This window comes from Saccharomycodes ludwigii, chromosome V (assembly GCF_020623625.1).
Source record: "Saccharomycodes ludwigii strain NBRC 1722 chromosome V, whole genome shotgun sequence".
NCBI classification, from domain to species: Eukaryota; Fungi; Ascomycota; class Saccharomycetes; order Saccharomycodales; family Saccharomycodaceae; genus Saccharomycodes; species Saccharomycodes ludwigii.
The window spans coordinates 793,600-807,880 of record NC_060204.1 but is presented as its reverse complement, the minus strand read 5'-3'; the positions used below and the strand labels follow the sequence as shown (position 1 = coordinate 807,880).

The window sequence follows — 14,281 nt, the reverse complement described above, 5'->3', positions numbered from 1 at the left end:
AAAAAATAAAATAAAATAAAATAAAATAAAAACTTCATTCCATTCACTCTTTCAACTACTTCCATCTTCAAATTAATTAATCTTCTTCACTTTCGTTGGCATCCTTAGTAATGTTTGTCTGTTGTTTGCTAGATTCATCTTGAACTTCATTGTTCTTGATATCGGTTTCTAAGGCAGCTGCAAATTCTTCATCACTGCTATTCAAATCATCGTTAGTGTTGTTAATAACATTGTTGTCGTTATTAATACTGGTGTCGTTAGTGCTGGCAGTAGCAGTAGCAGTAGCAGTAGTAGCAACTTCTGGTTTTATTTCAAAATCATCCAATCGTGGTGTGTTATTTCTTACAACTGCAACATTGTTATTTCCACTCTCACTATTCTCCTTTTTCTTTTCCACTTCTTCTTCTTCTTCTTCCTCCTCCTTCTTAGCTTTAGTAGTGGAAGATGGTATTACTAGAATAGCCGAGCTCTCTAGTTCTTCTTGTCGTTTAGCAGCTTCGTTAGGTAATAATTGAGGTGGAGCAATATCTTTATCTCTTTTGGACTTTTTATTTTTCTTTTGGTCATCGTCGTCATCATTGTCCGCATCAGCATCCTTATCGTCCCTATTTAAATACTTCTGTAACAGGTCATTGCTCCTTGGTCGTTTAGAACCCAATCTTCTCAAAGCGTCATCAATATTAATTCTCTGTCTCAATAAACTATCATACATCTCTTCTGTTAAAGAGATTCCCTTTTTCCCTGGTCTAAATTCACCTGAGCTGCTATCTTTGTAATATTCTCTAATATCTATCAAATTAACGTTTCTAAATTGTCTAACTGTGACTCTTTTATTTTTACCCAATTCAAAAACACTTTCTGGCAAGGCATTTAAGTTTTGTTCAATCATTTTATTATGATCAGCATTCGAATTGGAAGAGTTATTGTTGGCACCACCATTTTTATTACCATTGTTGCCATTATTATTATTGCTGTTGTTATTATGATTGTTGTTGTTGTAATATTTTCTTTTGTATCTGTTATTACTATAACCTGTATTGTTAGTGCTATTATTATTATTCGTGGTAGGCATTGCAGTTGTAAAAAAAAAAAAAAATTGTTTTTTCTAAGCTCGTTTTTTTGATTTTTTTTGATTTTCTTTTCTTTTTTTTTTTTTTTTTTTTTATTCTGGTTTATTTCTATCTATTTTTATATCTGTTGTAATATACAATATATATATATATATATGTCGATGTATCTATTTATTTGTCCAATTGGTTCTTAATTGATAAATCAAACAGTTAATTACTAAGTTGCCCTTGTCAGAGAGGTAAAAGTCTAATAAACTTTTTTTCTTTTTTTTTCTCTCTCTTTTTTTTTTTTTCTTCTGATTTCTTTCTACCAATTTTTATTAGTGAATCGGAACATCTATAAGCTTATATAATATTATAAATAGCAAAAATTGCCGCATACAAATTTAATATAATAGCTGTTGCATCAGAAGGGGCGAAAAGGTATGGGTGCATGTGCTATTTGATATATAATTTTTTAACCAAAAATAATAATAAAATTAAACTGATATATGGACATGCGGATAACATGCTCGACGGATAATCGAATTTTTGTGATTTACACAACACAAAAATATATAACACACATTTTCTCTATTTATTTTCTCTTTCAAAACTTATCCCTCGTAACAATCACCAATTAGTATAGGTATCATTCCCTCAGACAAAATCCCTACAAGGTTATAAGGACAACCAACTTATTTTTTTTTTTTTTGTTACGTACTTTGAATTACAAATTATATAGAATGGTTAATAGTGACCGTGCCTGTAGTGCCAAAGATATTCTTACTAATATAAAACCATTGGTATTAGGTGGAGCTATATTAAACACACAATACAACGATGTTCCGCAAAATATTCCCATTGTAGATATGTTACTTGAGGGTATCAAATCGGGAGAAGTAAATGCTATAGACACGTCACCTTACTATGGGGACAGTGAAATCATATATGGAAAGGCTCTAAAAAAAATATTACGTACAGATAATGGCAATCAAAATAATGTAGCAAATACAATAGCTAGAGAAGATTTTTACGTTATTACTAAATGTGGAAGGATTGGACTAGATGAGTTCAATTATGATCCAGAATGGATCAAATTCAGTGTACTAAGAAGTTTGTCTAGGTTAAATGTTGATTATTTAGACGTTGTTTATTTACATGATGTTGAATTTGTTGAGATTTCTAAGATTGTTCCATGTTTAGAAATGCTAAAATCATTAAAAGAAGATTTAAAAATCATTAGACATTTTGGTATTAGCGGGTATCCATTACCCAAGTTGTATGAAATTGCCAAGTTGTGTAACGATAGTGCTATAGGCCCCTTGGACTGTATTCTATCCTATTCTCATGGTTGTTTACAAAACAATGTCTTATTACAATATTACGACCGCTTTACCAGTAATACTGCTCTTGGTTGTAACATTAAAATGGTTAGTAATGGTTCTATATTAAGTATGTCGTTATTAGCAAATATTGAAACCAAGTCTTTTCACCCGGCTTCTCCAGGATTAAAATTAAAAATCGATGAAATAAGAAAGTTTTTAAATGATGAAAAAAATATAGATATCGGCGAATTAAGCACCAAATATGCTATCCATATTTGGCATGATAAAGGTCCTATAGTGTTGGGTGTTAGTAATGTTGAGGAGTTGAAATCTGCCTTAAAAATTTATAGGGAATTAAAAAGCAACGGATTCGTTTTGAAGGATACTGATCAAGAATTAATCAAACATATCCAAGACAACTTGTTGGGCAAAGAGTTTATGAATCAAACTTGGAAATCTGGTCTTGCTTAGAAAACTTCCCACACCCTTTTGCAGGCAAAATTCAAAAGGTTAAAAAAAAAATATTATTATTACTATTATTATTGTATAGATATAAATATAGAAAGAGTAAAATATCAAATATATATATATATCTATGTATATATAGAAAAATAAGTTTGATATATGAATTGAAATTGTCGTTAGATCATAATAGGCGAGACACTGGTACCGTCGCAAACAAAATATATAATAAAAGGTTATTGAGATTTCTGAAAAAAAAAAAAAAAATCCCTAGTTGTGTGGTTTAGAGCCTAAAGCATATCTTTGATTCTTGAAAATTCTGTCAATTGTATTGTCAGAGTAACACCAAGACAATAATAAAGCACCACCTGCCAAACCGCCAGCAACACCACCAAAAACACCAAACCATTGACGAGCAGAAACACCCGTTGAATGTGGAACTGTGTGTTGCAATCTGATAGAAGTTCTAGCCAATTGTTTAATAATAGTTGGGTTCATTTTTTTTTTTCGTTTGTAAGGATTTTTATTATTGTTGTTGGATACGTATGTGTATATATATAATTCGATATTTTTTTTCGATGATTAAGAGTTTTATTTTTACAACCTTGTGGAAGAAAGAAGTATGTATGTATTTACGAAATGTAAAAGGAAAAGGAAAATAAGAACTGAAAAGAGTTTCTGGTTTTTCGATCACATCTGTCTTTTATATAAATTTAAAATAAAATAAAAACAGCAAACTACGTTTCATCGTGTGTTAGCTGTTGCGACTATAATATGATATTATTTGAAATGGCCCTTATGTTTCAAAAAAATTAATCTGACCATTTTTTTTTTTTTTCTTTTTGTTAAAAATTCTAGCAAGGATGATAATAATAGCACACTTTAAAATAAAAAAATATTGGCATGCCACTATAAACCATTTATGCTTCCCCGCTTTTTTTTTTTTTTTTTTCTTTTATGATTTCTAAAGGTCAGGCTATATGAATTATTTTTTTATTTTTAATTTTAACACTACAATTACAGTAACAAGCTAAATAGTTCATGTCATATATAAAGATATCAGGCCCTTTTTTTGTTATTTATTTATGTTTCCCTTTAATTAAAATATATACATAGTTAATGGAATTATCGGTGTGGTATTTAACATCACTAATTAGAAAGCTTTTTTTTTTTTTTTTATTAATCTCCCGATTTTTAATTCCTATAGAGTTTAAACTTTTTTTCTTTGTTTTTCTTTGGCAACATTACCAGCTTGATCTCACTATAAGACCACATTAATACAAAAATACCTATATCAAAAATCTTATTCGTCTTGACTACAATTGATACATATATATCCCCATATTTATAATTTTTCCGTATAGGTTGTAATTTGATCATATGTTACTTTTGTTTGTATACCTAACAACTTTGCACAATTAAATAAACCAAAAGCTATATATAAACATGATAGATAAGTTCATGTTAAGGGGTAACTATTGATTATATATTTGTAAATAAATATACTTAAAAAAGATGAGCTAAAATTAAAATAAAAATAGTACCGTATGAATTGTCCACAAAAATAGGATTGAAATAAAGTAAACAGCATTGTAAATATAATTCACAATTAATTGGTGTAATTGCGAGCTTGGATGTTATAATTAATTTCTTGTTCTATTTAGGTCTTTGCGTATAATAATGATAATAATAAATTATTTAAACCTATAAACCAATCATTAAGAATCTCCTTCAAAATATAAATTTTTTTTTTTTTTTCTCTCAATTGTTTTAGCTCTTACTTTTATTGTTGGTTCTGATTATACTTCATTTGTAATGCTTTATGGATCATGTTTACTAAGCATAATAATCGCACTCCTTTTTTACAGTGTGCTGATACTACTATTCTGTAGCTTATATCATTCTTTATAAAGGAATGTAGAAAGCATCGGTGGTTTAGTGGTAAAATCCAACGTTGCCATCGTTGGGCCCCGGGTTCGATTCCCGGCCGATGCATTTTTTTTGAATTTTATTTTTTATTACTTTTATACTTTTTTTTTAGTTTTAAAGTATGACATCAAGTTAATAGAGATCATCTTTACATATAGAGTTATATTAAGCAAAATAACATTAAACTTACTTAAATAGCATGAAAAATACACGTATATAAGGAATATGGAGAGTTCAAAGAAAAAAAAAAAAAACTATTCATAGATCCAACTCAAAGAAGTCAATTTCCAGTCAATTATTTCCTCCTTTTTAAACCATAAATTGATTTCTCTTTCAGCACTTTCAACAGAATCAGAGCCATGACAAACATTTCTGCCCATATCAATAGCAAAATCACCTCTAATGGTACCTGGAGCACTATTCAATGGGTTAGTAGCACCTAAGATATTTCTACCTTGTTTAACAACATCTTTACCCTCCCAAACGGTGGCCAAAATTGGACCGCTCATCATATAACTTAACATACCAGGGAAAAATGATTTATTAACATGTTCAGCGTAGTGTTGTTTCAATAAGTTTTCAGTTGGAGTAACTAACTTGATACCAATCAACTTGTAGCCTCTGTCTTCAAATCTACCTAAGATTTTAGAGATTAATCCTCTTTGAACACCATCTGGTTTAATAGCAATAAAGGTTCTTTCGTTGTTACTTGACATTTTGTGTACTTATTTATATATGGATGGGGGGGGGTGTGTATTGTTTATACTACGATAAAGATAAAGGGAAATGGTAATGAGAATATATATTTAAAAATGGATGAAAAGTAGAAAAAGAAAAAGGAAAAAAGATTGAATTGAACAAACAAATAAAATAAAAATATCTGGAAATAACAATAACACAAAGAACTTTCAACCAATTTGCATTTCTTTTTCCCCGCAAATAAAATAAATATATTTTTTTTATTTTTGTTTGGGCTTAGTTGAGCATCATTTTAAACGACGCGTTGTAATTGGTGTGATTAATTAATATACGAGCAAATCTCATAATCACTAATTTTTTTCTTCTTTTTTTACCTATTTAAGAAATTATTCTTAAAGAAGTAAAAATTACCGCATTCATCCTTTCCACTTTCTACCAACTTTATTAAATCTCAGCTAATTTTTAAATCCACATGCTCGACTGTTATTATTCAATTGTGTCTTTCTGCTACTTCAATTTACAAATTACTCGATTAGTACAAATAATAAACAAATCATAATAATCCCTTTTTTTTTCATTTTTCTTTTTTTTTCTTTTTTTTTTTTTTCTTTTTTCTTTTTTCCTTTTTTTTTTTTACAAGCAAGAGAATCTAAAGTTTGTCACAAGAGATGAGTTCATCAAATAATAACGATAATAATGATCAAAATAATCAAAATCAAATAAAAGAAAATAAACTCGACGTTAAAGGTTTACCTTCCTCCTCCTCCCCTTCCATCGCCCATGCTAATTCTGCCGTCACTTCTACTTCTACTACTAAAAATAACAGTACGACAACACAATCAAGGACCGAGAGAAGAAAGATCGAAATTAAATTTATCCAAAACAAAACTAAAAGACATGTAACGTTTAGTAAAAGAAAGCATGGCATAATGAAAAAAGCTTATGAGTTAAGTGTATTAACTGGTACCCAGGTACTACTATTAGTAGTTTCTGAAACTGGCTTGGTCTATACTTTTACCACTCCTAAATTCCAGCCAATTGTTACTCAGCCAGAAGGTAAAAACTTGATTCAAGCTTGTTTAAATGCACCAGATGATGAAGACGAAGATGAAGAAGATGATGAAGACGAAGATGAAGGAGATGTTGATGAGGGGGAAGATGAGGGAGAAGATATTGCAGTTGGAGGCGGTGGTGGTGATGAAGACGAAGATGATTGACTTTTTTTATTTTTTTTTTTTTTTTTCCTTTCTCACATTATTATTATTTATTTACACTACTAGTATCTAGCTTTTATTATTATCATATAACATAATAGGTAACATTTCTTTTTGGTTTCATTTTTACCATATTTTATGCATTGAATATAAATAATCAATCTTTAACAAGCACAAGCTATCTTGTTCTTAATTAAATTGTAAGTTTTATTTTTATTTTTATTTTTATTTTAAAAAAAATTTTTTTTTTTGGAATTATTACATTCAAAAGATATTTAATTATTTTGTTAAAAAAAAATAAAATAAAACAAAACACAATTTTTTTTTTTTTTTTTGAAAGTTTATTATTATTTTTACCATTATCATCATTTATTAAAAACAACTTTTAAAATAAAATAAGATAAATAAAATAGGTAAAAAGGAAAAGTATATATCAACTTAGCGATGTCATTGAAACCTGGGCAGTCAATACTAGTCAAAGTAAAAGGGTATCCTGCATGGCCAGGTATGATAATTCCCCACGAACTAGTTCCAGAAAAAATCAAAGCCACTTATACCAATCAACAATCAGATATAAAACATACTGGGAGAAGTACTAGATCAACCATTAATAATTCAAACATGATTTGTGTTAAATTCTATTGTGATGACAATTACACCTGGATCAACCCCAAAAATAAATCTGCAGTTGACACTTGGCAATTACTGAACACAGAAGATATAATTAACGACATGTTGGCTAAAGAAGAAAACAAAAGAAGAAGCAATAAGAAATTGTGCGATGCCTATAAAGTTGCATTGTTTTATTTAACAAAAAATAACAGCAAAGGTAAAACAGATAAAGATTCACAATATATAAAGAATTTTGTCGAGCATGGAAGCTATGGTGAAGAGAAAAAAGAACAGAAGAAAGAAGATACTATTGATAAAAGCAACATCAATACTATTAAAAACAAGAAAAAATCCTTGACACCTACAAACAATACTGGTGCTGTTGCAAAAATAAGCAGCAATAAAAAGAAAAATTCTCCTTCTTTATCTTCACTAAAAGAGAAAACTGGTAGTAATAATACTGCACCAAACACATCTACCTCTAAAACTGGGAGCCCTTCTCCGAAAACCACAACTACAAGGAAAAAATCTAATACACCCACTCCTAAAGCTAAAGCGACACCTTCGGGAGCTAAAAAAAGTTTTTTTAAGTTCGAAAATGATTCTTCTGTATTTGGGCCTTTAAAGGATTACGAATTGGTAGAATTAGGTGCTCAAGACATAAAATTATTAAAGGAATTTGCTCGTTCTAACAATATCACCGCTTCTAATTGTAAAAAAATCATAAAAGATTACGATACTCACCAAGAATTGAAAGTTAGATTTCAGGAGAAGTTGGCTGACATTAAAAACTTAATTTCCGAATGTATACTCAAATTTATTGAACTGAAAAAAAGTAATAATAGTCAAAAAGATGTAACTATAGTTTCTCATGGCGGTCCTCATTCCAAAGACGATACAACAGCCATTCCTGATAATGTTAAATCCGAAACTGAAACTGCTATCGATATTGAAGACACAAAATACCCCATTCTGATAGAAACCCTAGAACTTTTGTTATCTAAATTACAAAATTTAACTCAATATAATAACAAAAGTTCTACTGGTGATAATAGTACTAATTTACATGATCTTTTGTTGTGGGAATTTAAGTATGTTTTCCTCGAAGATGCTGAATTTCACTATACTTATAGCCAATTACTCGATCTTTTAAAACCTTTGTTGTTAAAAAATGGCATGTCCGATCAACTAACAGCGATTTACAAAAAGATATACGATTGAAAATATGGCTTTACATTATTGGTATTTGATTATTTATATTTGTGTATTTATTATTCTGTTTTTCTTTTTTTTTCCCTCCTTTGTAATTTGCATTATTCTTTTTCCAGCGTTTTTTTATTGTCCATTAAAAAAAAAAAAAAAATTATCCCAATTTAAGAGACCTCATTATTATGGGTATTTCCGCGTTTCCGGACTTCTCGTATCATTTCAATTTTCTTTCATTTCATCTGTATTAACTTATCTATAATGGTGCTTAATCAGCACAAACAAGTTACTGCCTTGTTGGCGCAATCGGTAGCGCGTGTGACTCTTAATCACAAGGTTACGGGTTCGATCCCCGTATAGGGCTTAACTTTTTATTTTATTGTTTCTTTTTTTTTTTTTTTTTTTTTTTCTTTGTTTTTGCAAGGTTTATCGCACAAATGCGTTGTGGAAAATGGAAATACATACTTTATACATAATAAATAAATAAAAACAAAATAATATTAACACAGTACAAAGCTAGTTACAATACAATAATTAAAAATAAAGTTTACATATAATATATAGGACAAAAATAATAATTAAAAAAAAATCGCTTTTAATCATTCTTTAATAAATGTCCATTGACCAGTGGTTGGATCATAATTCTCAAATTTAACAGCAGTAATTTTCTTTAATTTTTGAATATGCTTGATAACAACCGGATGATGTGGATCCTTAATAGGCTGCTTGGTACTTTTATCAATCGGATAGCACCCTAACAAAGAAACTTTCATTCTAACATTTAACCCCTCACCCTTGGCTGGTATTTCCATTTCATTTGGATACAAGCTCATATCGTTTAGTTGAAAAACAATTAAATTCCCACAAATTGCGTTTAATGGCACATTGGATAAATCAACAGGTTCTAGAAATTCAACCTTACCATATTTTTCATGTCCAACAGTTAAATTGGAAACTTTACGTAGTTTTAATAACGACATTTGTGATAATGTATCCAGCGATGGGGAAATATAATACCCATCTTCGGTAAAAGTGATATCTTCACCAACATCTTTAGGAACAATAGTAACCTCTTTCGACACTGTTTCAGCAACGTTATCAAGTGGTTTTTCCTTTTTTCCATTTTCAGCACAGGTGCCACCATTATTCAATTTTTTCTCCTCAAGATCTTCTGGTGTTTGTAAGAACGGGGTAGTACTTCTATTGTGTGTAGACCTGGAAAACAATGGAGATGGCGATTTGGAACCATTAACGGATGAAGGTGAAGATGCAGACGACTCGTTTGTGGTTGTTTTTTCAGGCCCGCTGGCTACGTTATTGGTACCATCAAGCTTGAAGGTGATTTGTCTGGCTTCTTCTTTGTTAGTACCACTGGTATCGTTATCTTCGTTCGCATTCTTATGTGTCTTATTTTTTGGGCCATTTTCTTGGGCTTTTCTGTTTAGAATTAAATTTTTAAATGACTTTTTATTTGGGTTAAAAAGAGTACTCTTAGTTAAAAGAGCCTCGTCACTTTCCCTATTGAATAAACTAATCTCAGTACCAACAGCTGCACCGGCTTCAATTTGTTTGGTGGATGAAGAATCGCCAGAAGGGAAACGATTAAAATTAAGTTTGCCGTCATGAGTGCTATTATCAATATTACCAAATAATGGTTTGGGTGCTAATTTATAAGCTGACGACAAGGTGGAATCCTTCTTCTTTTCAGCTTTAGTTCTCACAGCGCTTGGCTTGGGTGGCTCTGTGATTCCATTTGGCATGGCAAAGTTTTTAAATAATTCATTGTTCCCATATGGGGTCGAGGAGGATTGGCCCAACGTTGAAATTTGTTGTTGTTGTTGCAATGAGTTTGGGTTTTGAAATAAACCACCTCCTAATTGGGTTGTTGTATTTGGTGCAGTTATATTACTAGTATTGTTAGTATTGCCAAATAACCCACCACCGTTTAATGTATTATTCGTAGTGGTTGTACCAGCCATATTATTGGCATTACCAAATAACCCGCCAGTGCCAGTAGCAGTGTTAGAAGGTTTAGCACCAAACAAACCACCACCCAACGCATTATTATTGTTGGCAGATTTGTTACCAAATAAGCCACCTCCCAAAGTGTTGGTGGTGCCAGCAGCCGTAGCATTGTTGTTGTTGTTACCAAATAAACCACCACCTAAGGTAGTAGTATTTGATTTGTTACCAAACAACCCACCGCCACCCGCTGTATTATTAGCAAGATTGGAACCATTGTTAGTATTACCAAACAAACCGCCGGTATTAGTACCAGTCCCCGCAGGTTTAGCACCAAACAAACCACCACCCAAAGTACTGCCGGAATTGGCACCAAGGGCATTGTTTTGTCCAAATAAGCCACCAGAAGCAGCTTGATTGTTGTTATTGTTTCCAAATAAGCCACCCCCACCAACAGTGTTGGTAGCAGGCTTATTACCAAACAAACCACCTCCGCCCATGGCATTCATATTGGATGTGGCGGTGGTATTATTGTTTTGACCAAATAAACCGCCACCCGAAGTAGTTTGGTTGTTATTATTTTGACCAAATAATCCACCAGAAGCAGAATTGTTGGTATTTGTTTGGCCAAATAAGCCAGTGCTCCTTGCAGTGTTGTTATTATTTTGGCCAAACAAACCGCCAGTGCCTTGATTATTAGTGGCCTGCCCAAATAACCCACCGGTACCGGTCTGGCCAGCGGTATTGTTATTATTCATATTCCCAAATAAGCCACCACCTGTCGCAGGTTTAGCACCAAACAATCCAGTACTACCCTGAGTGTTGTTGTTGTTGTTCATGTTATTATTTTGGCCAAACAAGCCAGTTCCTTGTGTGTTATTATTTTGACCAAATAAGCCAGTGCCTGTGGCATTATTGTTAGTCTGTCCAAATAACCCTGTATTTTGCGTATTGTTAGTTTGTCCAAACAACCCTGTGCCCTGGTTAGCATTGTTATTGTTGGCTTGACCAAATAAACCGCCAGTAGTTGCTTGATTGTTGTTGGTATTATTGTTGGCCTGGCCAAATAAGCCCGTATTTTGAGTAGCATTATTATTCTGGCCAAACAAACCTGTAGCTTGTGTGTTATTGGTTTGGCCAAATAGCCCAGTACCTTGAGTGTTGGTATTGTTATTGTTTTGACCAAATAATCCTGTACCTTGAGAAGTAGTGTTATTCTGACCGAATAAACTGGTTCCCTGGTTACCAGTGTTGGCTTGACCAAATAAACCGGTCCCTCGGTTAACAGTGTTGGATTGGCCAAATAGACCAGTCCCTTGCGTGGCAGTGTTAGCCTGGCCAAACAGACTGCCTCCTTGGTTACTATTCATTGCACCAAATGGAGAATTATTGTTGTTATTATTAGCACCATTCACATTGCCAAATGCAGATGTATTATTATTACTATTATTATTATTATTATTATTATTATTTGTCTGGCCAAATAATCCAGTGCCTTGAGCATTGTTAGTAGCAGTATTGTTTTGACCAAATAGCCCACCACCTAGATTATTGTTGTTGTTTTGGCCAAATAAACTGCCAGTGCCTTGAGCATTACTGTTGGATTGACCAAATGGCGAATTCATGGTATTGGTAGCATTAGACTGACCAAATAGACCACCAGCAGCTGGTTTGGTACCAAATGGGGAATTAATCGCATTGTTGTTGGTGTTATTCCCAGTTTGGCCAAATAAGCCGCCGCCAGTTGTTTTAGTAGCCCCAAAAGGTGAATTCATACCTGTAGTAGTACTGTTATTCTGACCAAACAAACCGCCAGCCGGTTTAGCGGCTCCAAACGGTGAATTGGCCGTATTGTTTGCATTATTCGCTTGTCCAAACAATCCTGTGGAGTTAGAGTTGGTTTTGTTGTTAATAAATAAAGAGTTATTATTATTACCAGTAGTACCAAACATGTTAGTATTTATATTATTAGTATTATTAAAAGCAGCAGCTCCAGCAGAAGCACCAGGATTTTTCCTATTAGCTTGATAATCTTGCCATCTCAATTCTTCAAAAGAATAATTTTTATATTCATCCATAAAAGTAATACTTTCGTAATGGTTGGTTACATTTGTCGACGCATCACGTTCAGAATAACTACTAAAAGGTTTCAAACCTGTACCCGTAGTAGTATTATTATTAAGCATTAAAGAAGGATTGGTGCTGCTGCTGCTACCACCACTACCAGGTGCTGCTATCCCAAATAATCCAGTGTTTTTGTTATTATTGTTATTATTAAAAGAATTGAACATACCATTGTTACTATTGGTTGCTGCACCAAATCCACCAAACCCTGAATTAGTAGCATTGGTAGTGGTAGTGCCACCAAATACACCAGTGTTGTTGTTATTGTTTGCTTGACCAAATAAACTACTTCCTGTATTACCGAAATTAGGTCTTGATCCGCCTCCAAACATATTGCTGTTGTTTTTTTGTTTTTTTTTTTTTTAGGTACATGAACTTTTGGAAAATGCTAGCAAAAGAGATGGAAAGAGGAAGAGGAAGAAAACTAAAGTTAAAAAATAAGAAAAAAAAATAAAAAAAATAAAAAGCAAAACCCTAGAACAGAAAATTTTTTATTTTTTTTTTTCAATTTTTTTTTTTTTATTTTTTTTCCATATTATTTATTTATTTATTTATTAAATATGTATAATTATTATTATTATCTGTTTTACAAAAGTGTAGCATGCGTGTTTTTCTTTGCTTAAATAACAATTTTTAAATCCAATATAAAACTATTTGTCCGGGTAACATATTGTACAAATAGAGATCGCTGCTACAAACGCTTTCAGTATGTGTCCAAATCACGTGTTTTATTTATATCAAAGTAAAGAAGACCGTTCTTGTTTACCCGGATTGTACTTTTCTACATGCGAGCGAAAAAGCCCCGTAGAATCACAGAAAGATTGATTTGGCTTACAAGCAAACTATACTTCTAATATCACATGACATTGGTATAATACTACACTAATATCAAAAAAAAAAAAAAAAAAATAGAATAAATCAAATTAAATTAAATTAAATTAAAAACGTATCCTAACCTAAACAACTAAACCCAAGAAACTGGAAGCAAAAAAAAAATATACATATATATATAAAATGTACAATAAATAAATTAGTTAATTAATTAATTAAAAATGCAATAAAAGACCAAGTGTTAAATGCTTGTCTCCGCCTTCCTCATGCTAACGTAAACTCAATGTATCAAAAGAAAAAAAATATAGTAAATATACACATCTAAGATAATCTAGTATCCATAAAATCATCGATCATCGAATTCATTCTATTATAGTTCTTTAAGTTTACAGGCTTTAGGCTGCCAGTCGATAGGTCAACAATCACATCCTCATTGTCATCTTCATCATCCTTTTCCATTTTGTTGCTGTTATTATGAGTGTGATAATAATAGTTATTAGGTTGTTCTTGTGAAACTGTACCATGTTCTAACTTACAGTAATGAAATTGTGTCTGCATAGTAATATCAAGCTTATCAACGGAATATTCCTGTAATTTCCCCTTTAGTGATGGCTTAGTGCCTGCACAACCGTAGTCAGCTTCATAGTTTTTAAATACTAATTCTTGGTCTAGCATTTGTTAAAGTGATTTCCTCGTATATTTATAATGGTTACTGGTATAACCGACTTTTAACTTGTTCTTCCTTTTTAATTTGTTCTTCCTTTTTAATTATGGAATAACATTTTCGTTTTAGCTTCTTATATAAGTTTGAAAGATGTTCTGATGATAAGCACGATTGTAAAATATAAATTAAAATAACCTCTCT

The 14,281-nt window shown here is 31.6% G+C and overlaps 8 protein-coding genes and 2 non-coding genes across 10 annotated transcripts; 5 read left to right on the top strand and 5 right to left on the bottom strand.

Moving 5' to 3' along the window:
- Positions 1-76: 76 nt before the first annotated feature.
- SUB1 (chromatin-binding transcription coactivator SUB1) lies at positions 77-1,072 on the bottom strand (the record flags this gene model as incomplete). The annotated part of the gene is made up of 1 exon (XM_046079085.1): positions 77-1,072. One exon carries the CDS (start codon positions 1,070-1,072, stop codon positions 77-79), a length of 996 nt encoding a protein of 331 aa, XP_045933778.1.
- A 723-nt stretch (positions 1,073-1,795) lies between these two features.
- ARA2 (D-arabinose 1-dehydrogenase (NAD(P)(+)) ARA2) lies at positions 1,796-2,848 on the top strand (the record flags this gene model as incomplete). The annotated part of the gene is made up of 1 exon (XM_046079086.1): positions 1,796-2,848. One exon carries the CDS (start codon positions 1,796-1,798, stop codon positions 2,846-2,848), a length of 1,053 nt encoding a protein of 350 aa, XP_045933777.1.
- A 261-nt stretch (positions 2,849-3,109) lies between these two features.
- Positions 3,110-3,337, bottom strand: SCDLUD_004141 (uncharacterized protein; the record flags this gene model as incomplete). The annotated part of the gene is made up of 1 exon (XM_046076741.1): positions 3,110-3,337. One exon carries the CDS (start codon positions 3,335-3,337, stop codon positions 3,110-3,112), a length of 228 nt encoding a protein of 75 aa, XP_045933776.1.
- Positions 3,338-4,763: 1,426 nt separating this feature from the next.
- Positions 4,764-4,834, top strand: SCDLUD_004140. Its single transcript has one exon. It is a non-coding gene; the product is annotated as a tRNA-Gly (tRNA).
- Positions 4,835-5,022: 188 nt separating this feature from the next.
- Positions 5,023-5,484, bottom strand: YNK1 (nucleoside diphosphate kinase; the record flags this gene model as incomplete). Its single annotated transcript, XM_046079087.1, has 1 exon — positions 5,023-5,484. The coding sequence occupies one exon, from the start codon at positions 5,482-5,484 to the stop codon at positions 5,023-5,025; it is 462 nt and encodes a 153-aa protein (XP_045933775.1).
- Positions 5,485-6,135: 651 nt separating this feature from the next.
- Positions 6,136-6,684, top strand: SCDLUD_004138 (uncharacterized protein; the record flags this gene model as incomplete). Its single annotated transcript, XM_046079088.1, has 1 exon — positions 6,136-6,684. The coding sequence occupies one exon, from the start codon at positions 6,136-6,138 to the stop codon at positions 6,682-6,684; it is 549 nt and encodes a 182-aa protein (XP_045933774.1).
- A 441-nt stretch (positions 6,685-7,125) lies between these two features.
- Positions 7,126-8,514, top strand: IOC4 (Ioc4p; the record flags this gene model as incomplete). The annotated part of the gene is made up of 1 exon (XM_046079089.1): positions 7,126-8,514. The coding sequence occupies one exon, from the start codon at positions 7,126-7,128 to the stop codon at positions 8,512-8,514; it is 1,389 nt and encodes a 462-aa protein (XP_045933773.1).
- A 276-nt stretch (positions 8,515-8,790) lies between these two features.
- SCDLUD_004136 lies at positions 8,791-8,863 on the top strand. Its single transcript has one exon. It is a non-coding gene; the product is annotated as a tRNA-Lys (tRNA).
- A 235-nt stretch (positions 8,864-9,098) lies between these two features.
- NUP116 (FG-nucleoporin NUP116) lies at positions 9,099-12,917 on the bottom strand (the record flags this gene model as incomplete). The annotated part of the gene is made up of 1 exon (XM_046079090.1): positions 9,099-12,917. One exon carries the CDS (start codon positions 12,915-12,917, stop codon positions 9,099-9,101), a length of 3,819 nt encoding a protein of 1,272 aa, XP_045933772.1.
- Positions 12,918-13,737: 820 nt separating this feature from the next.
- Positions 13,738-14,091, bottom strand: SCDLUD_004134 (uncharacterized protein; the record flags this gene model as incomplete). Its single annotated transcript, XM_046076742.1, has 1 exon — positions 13,738-14,091. The coding sequence occupies one exon, from the start codon at positions 14,089-14,091 to the stop codon at positions 13,738-13,740; it is 354 nt and encodes a 117-aa protein (XP_045933771.1).
- Between the last annotated feature and the right edge of the window lie 190 nt (positions 14,092-14,281).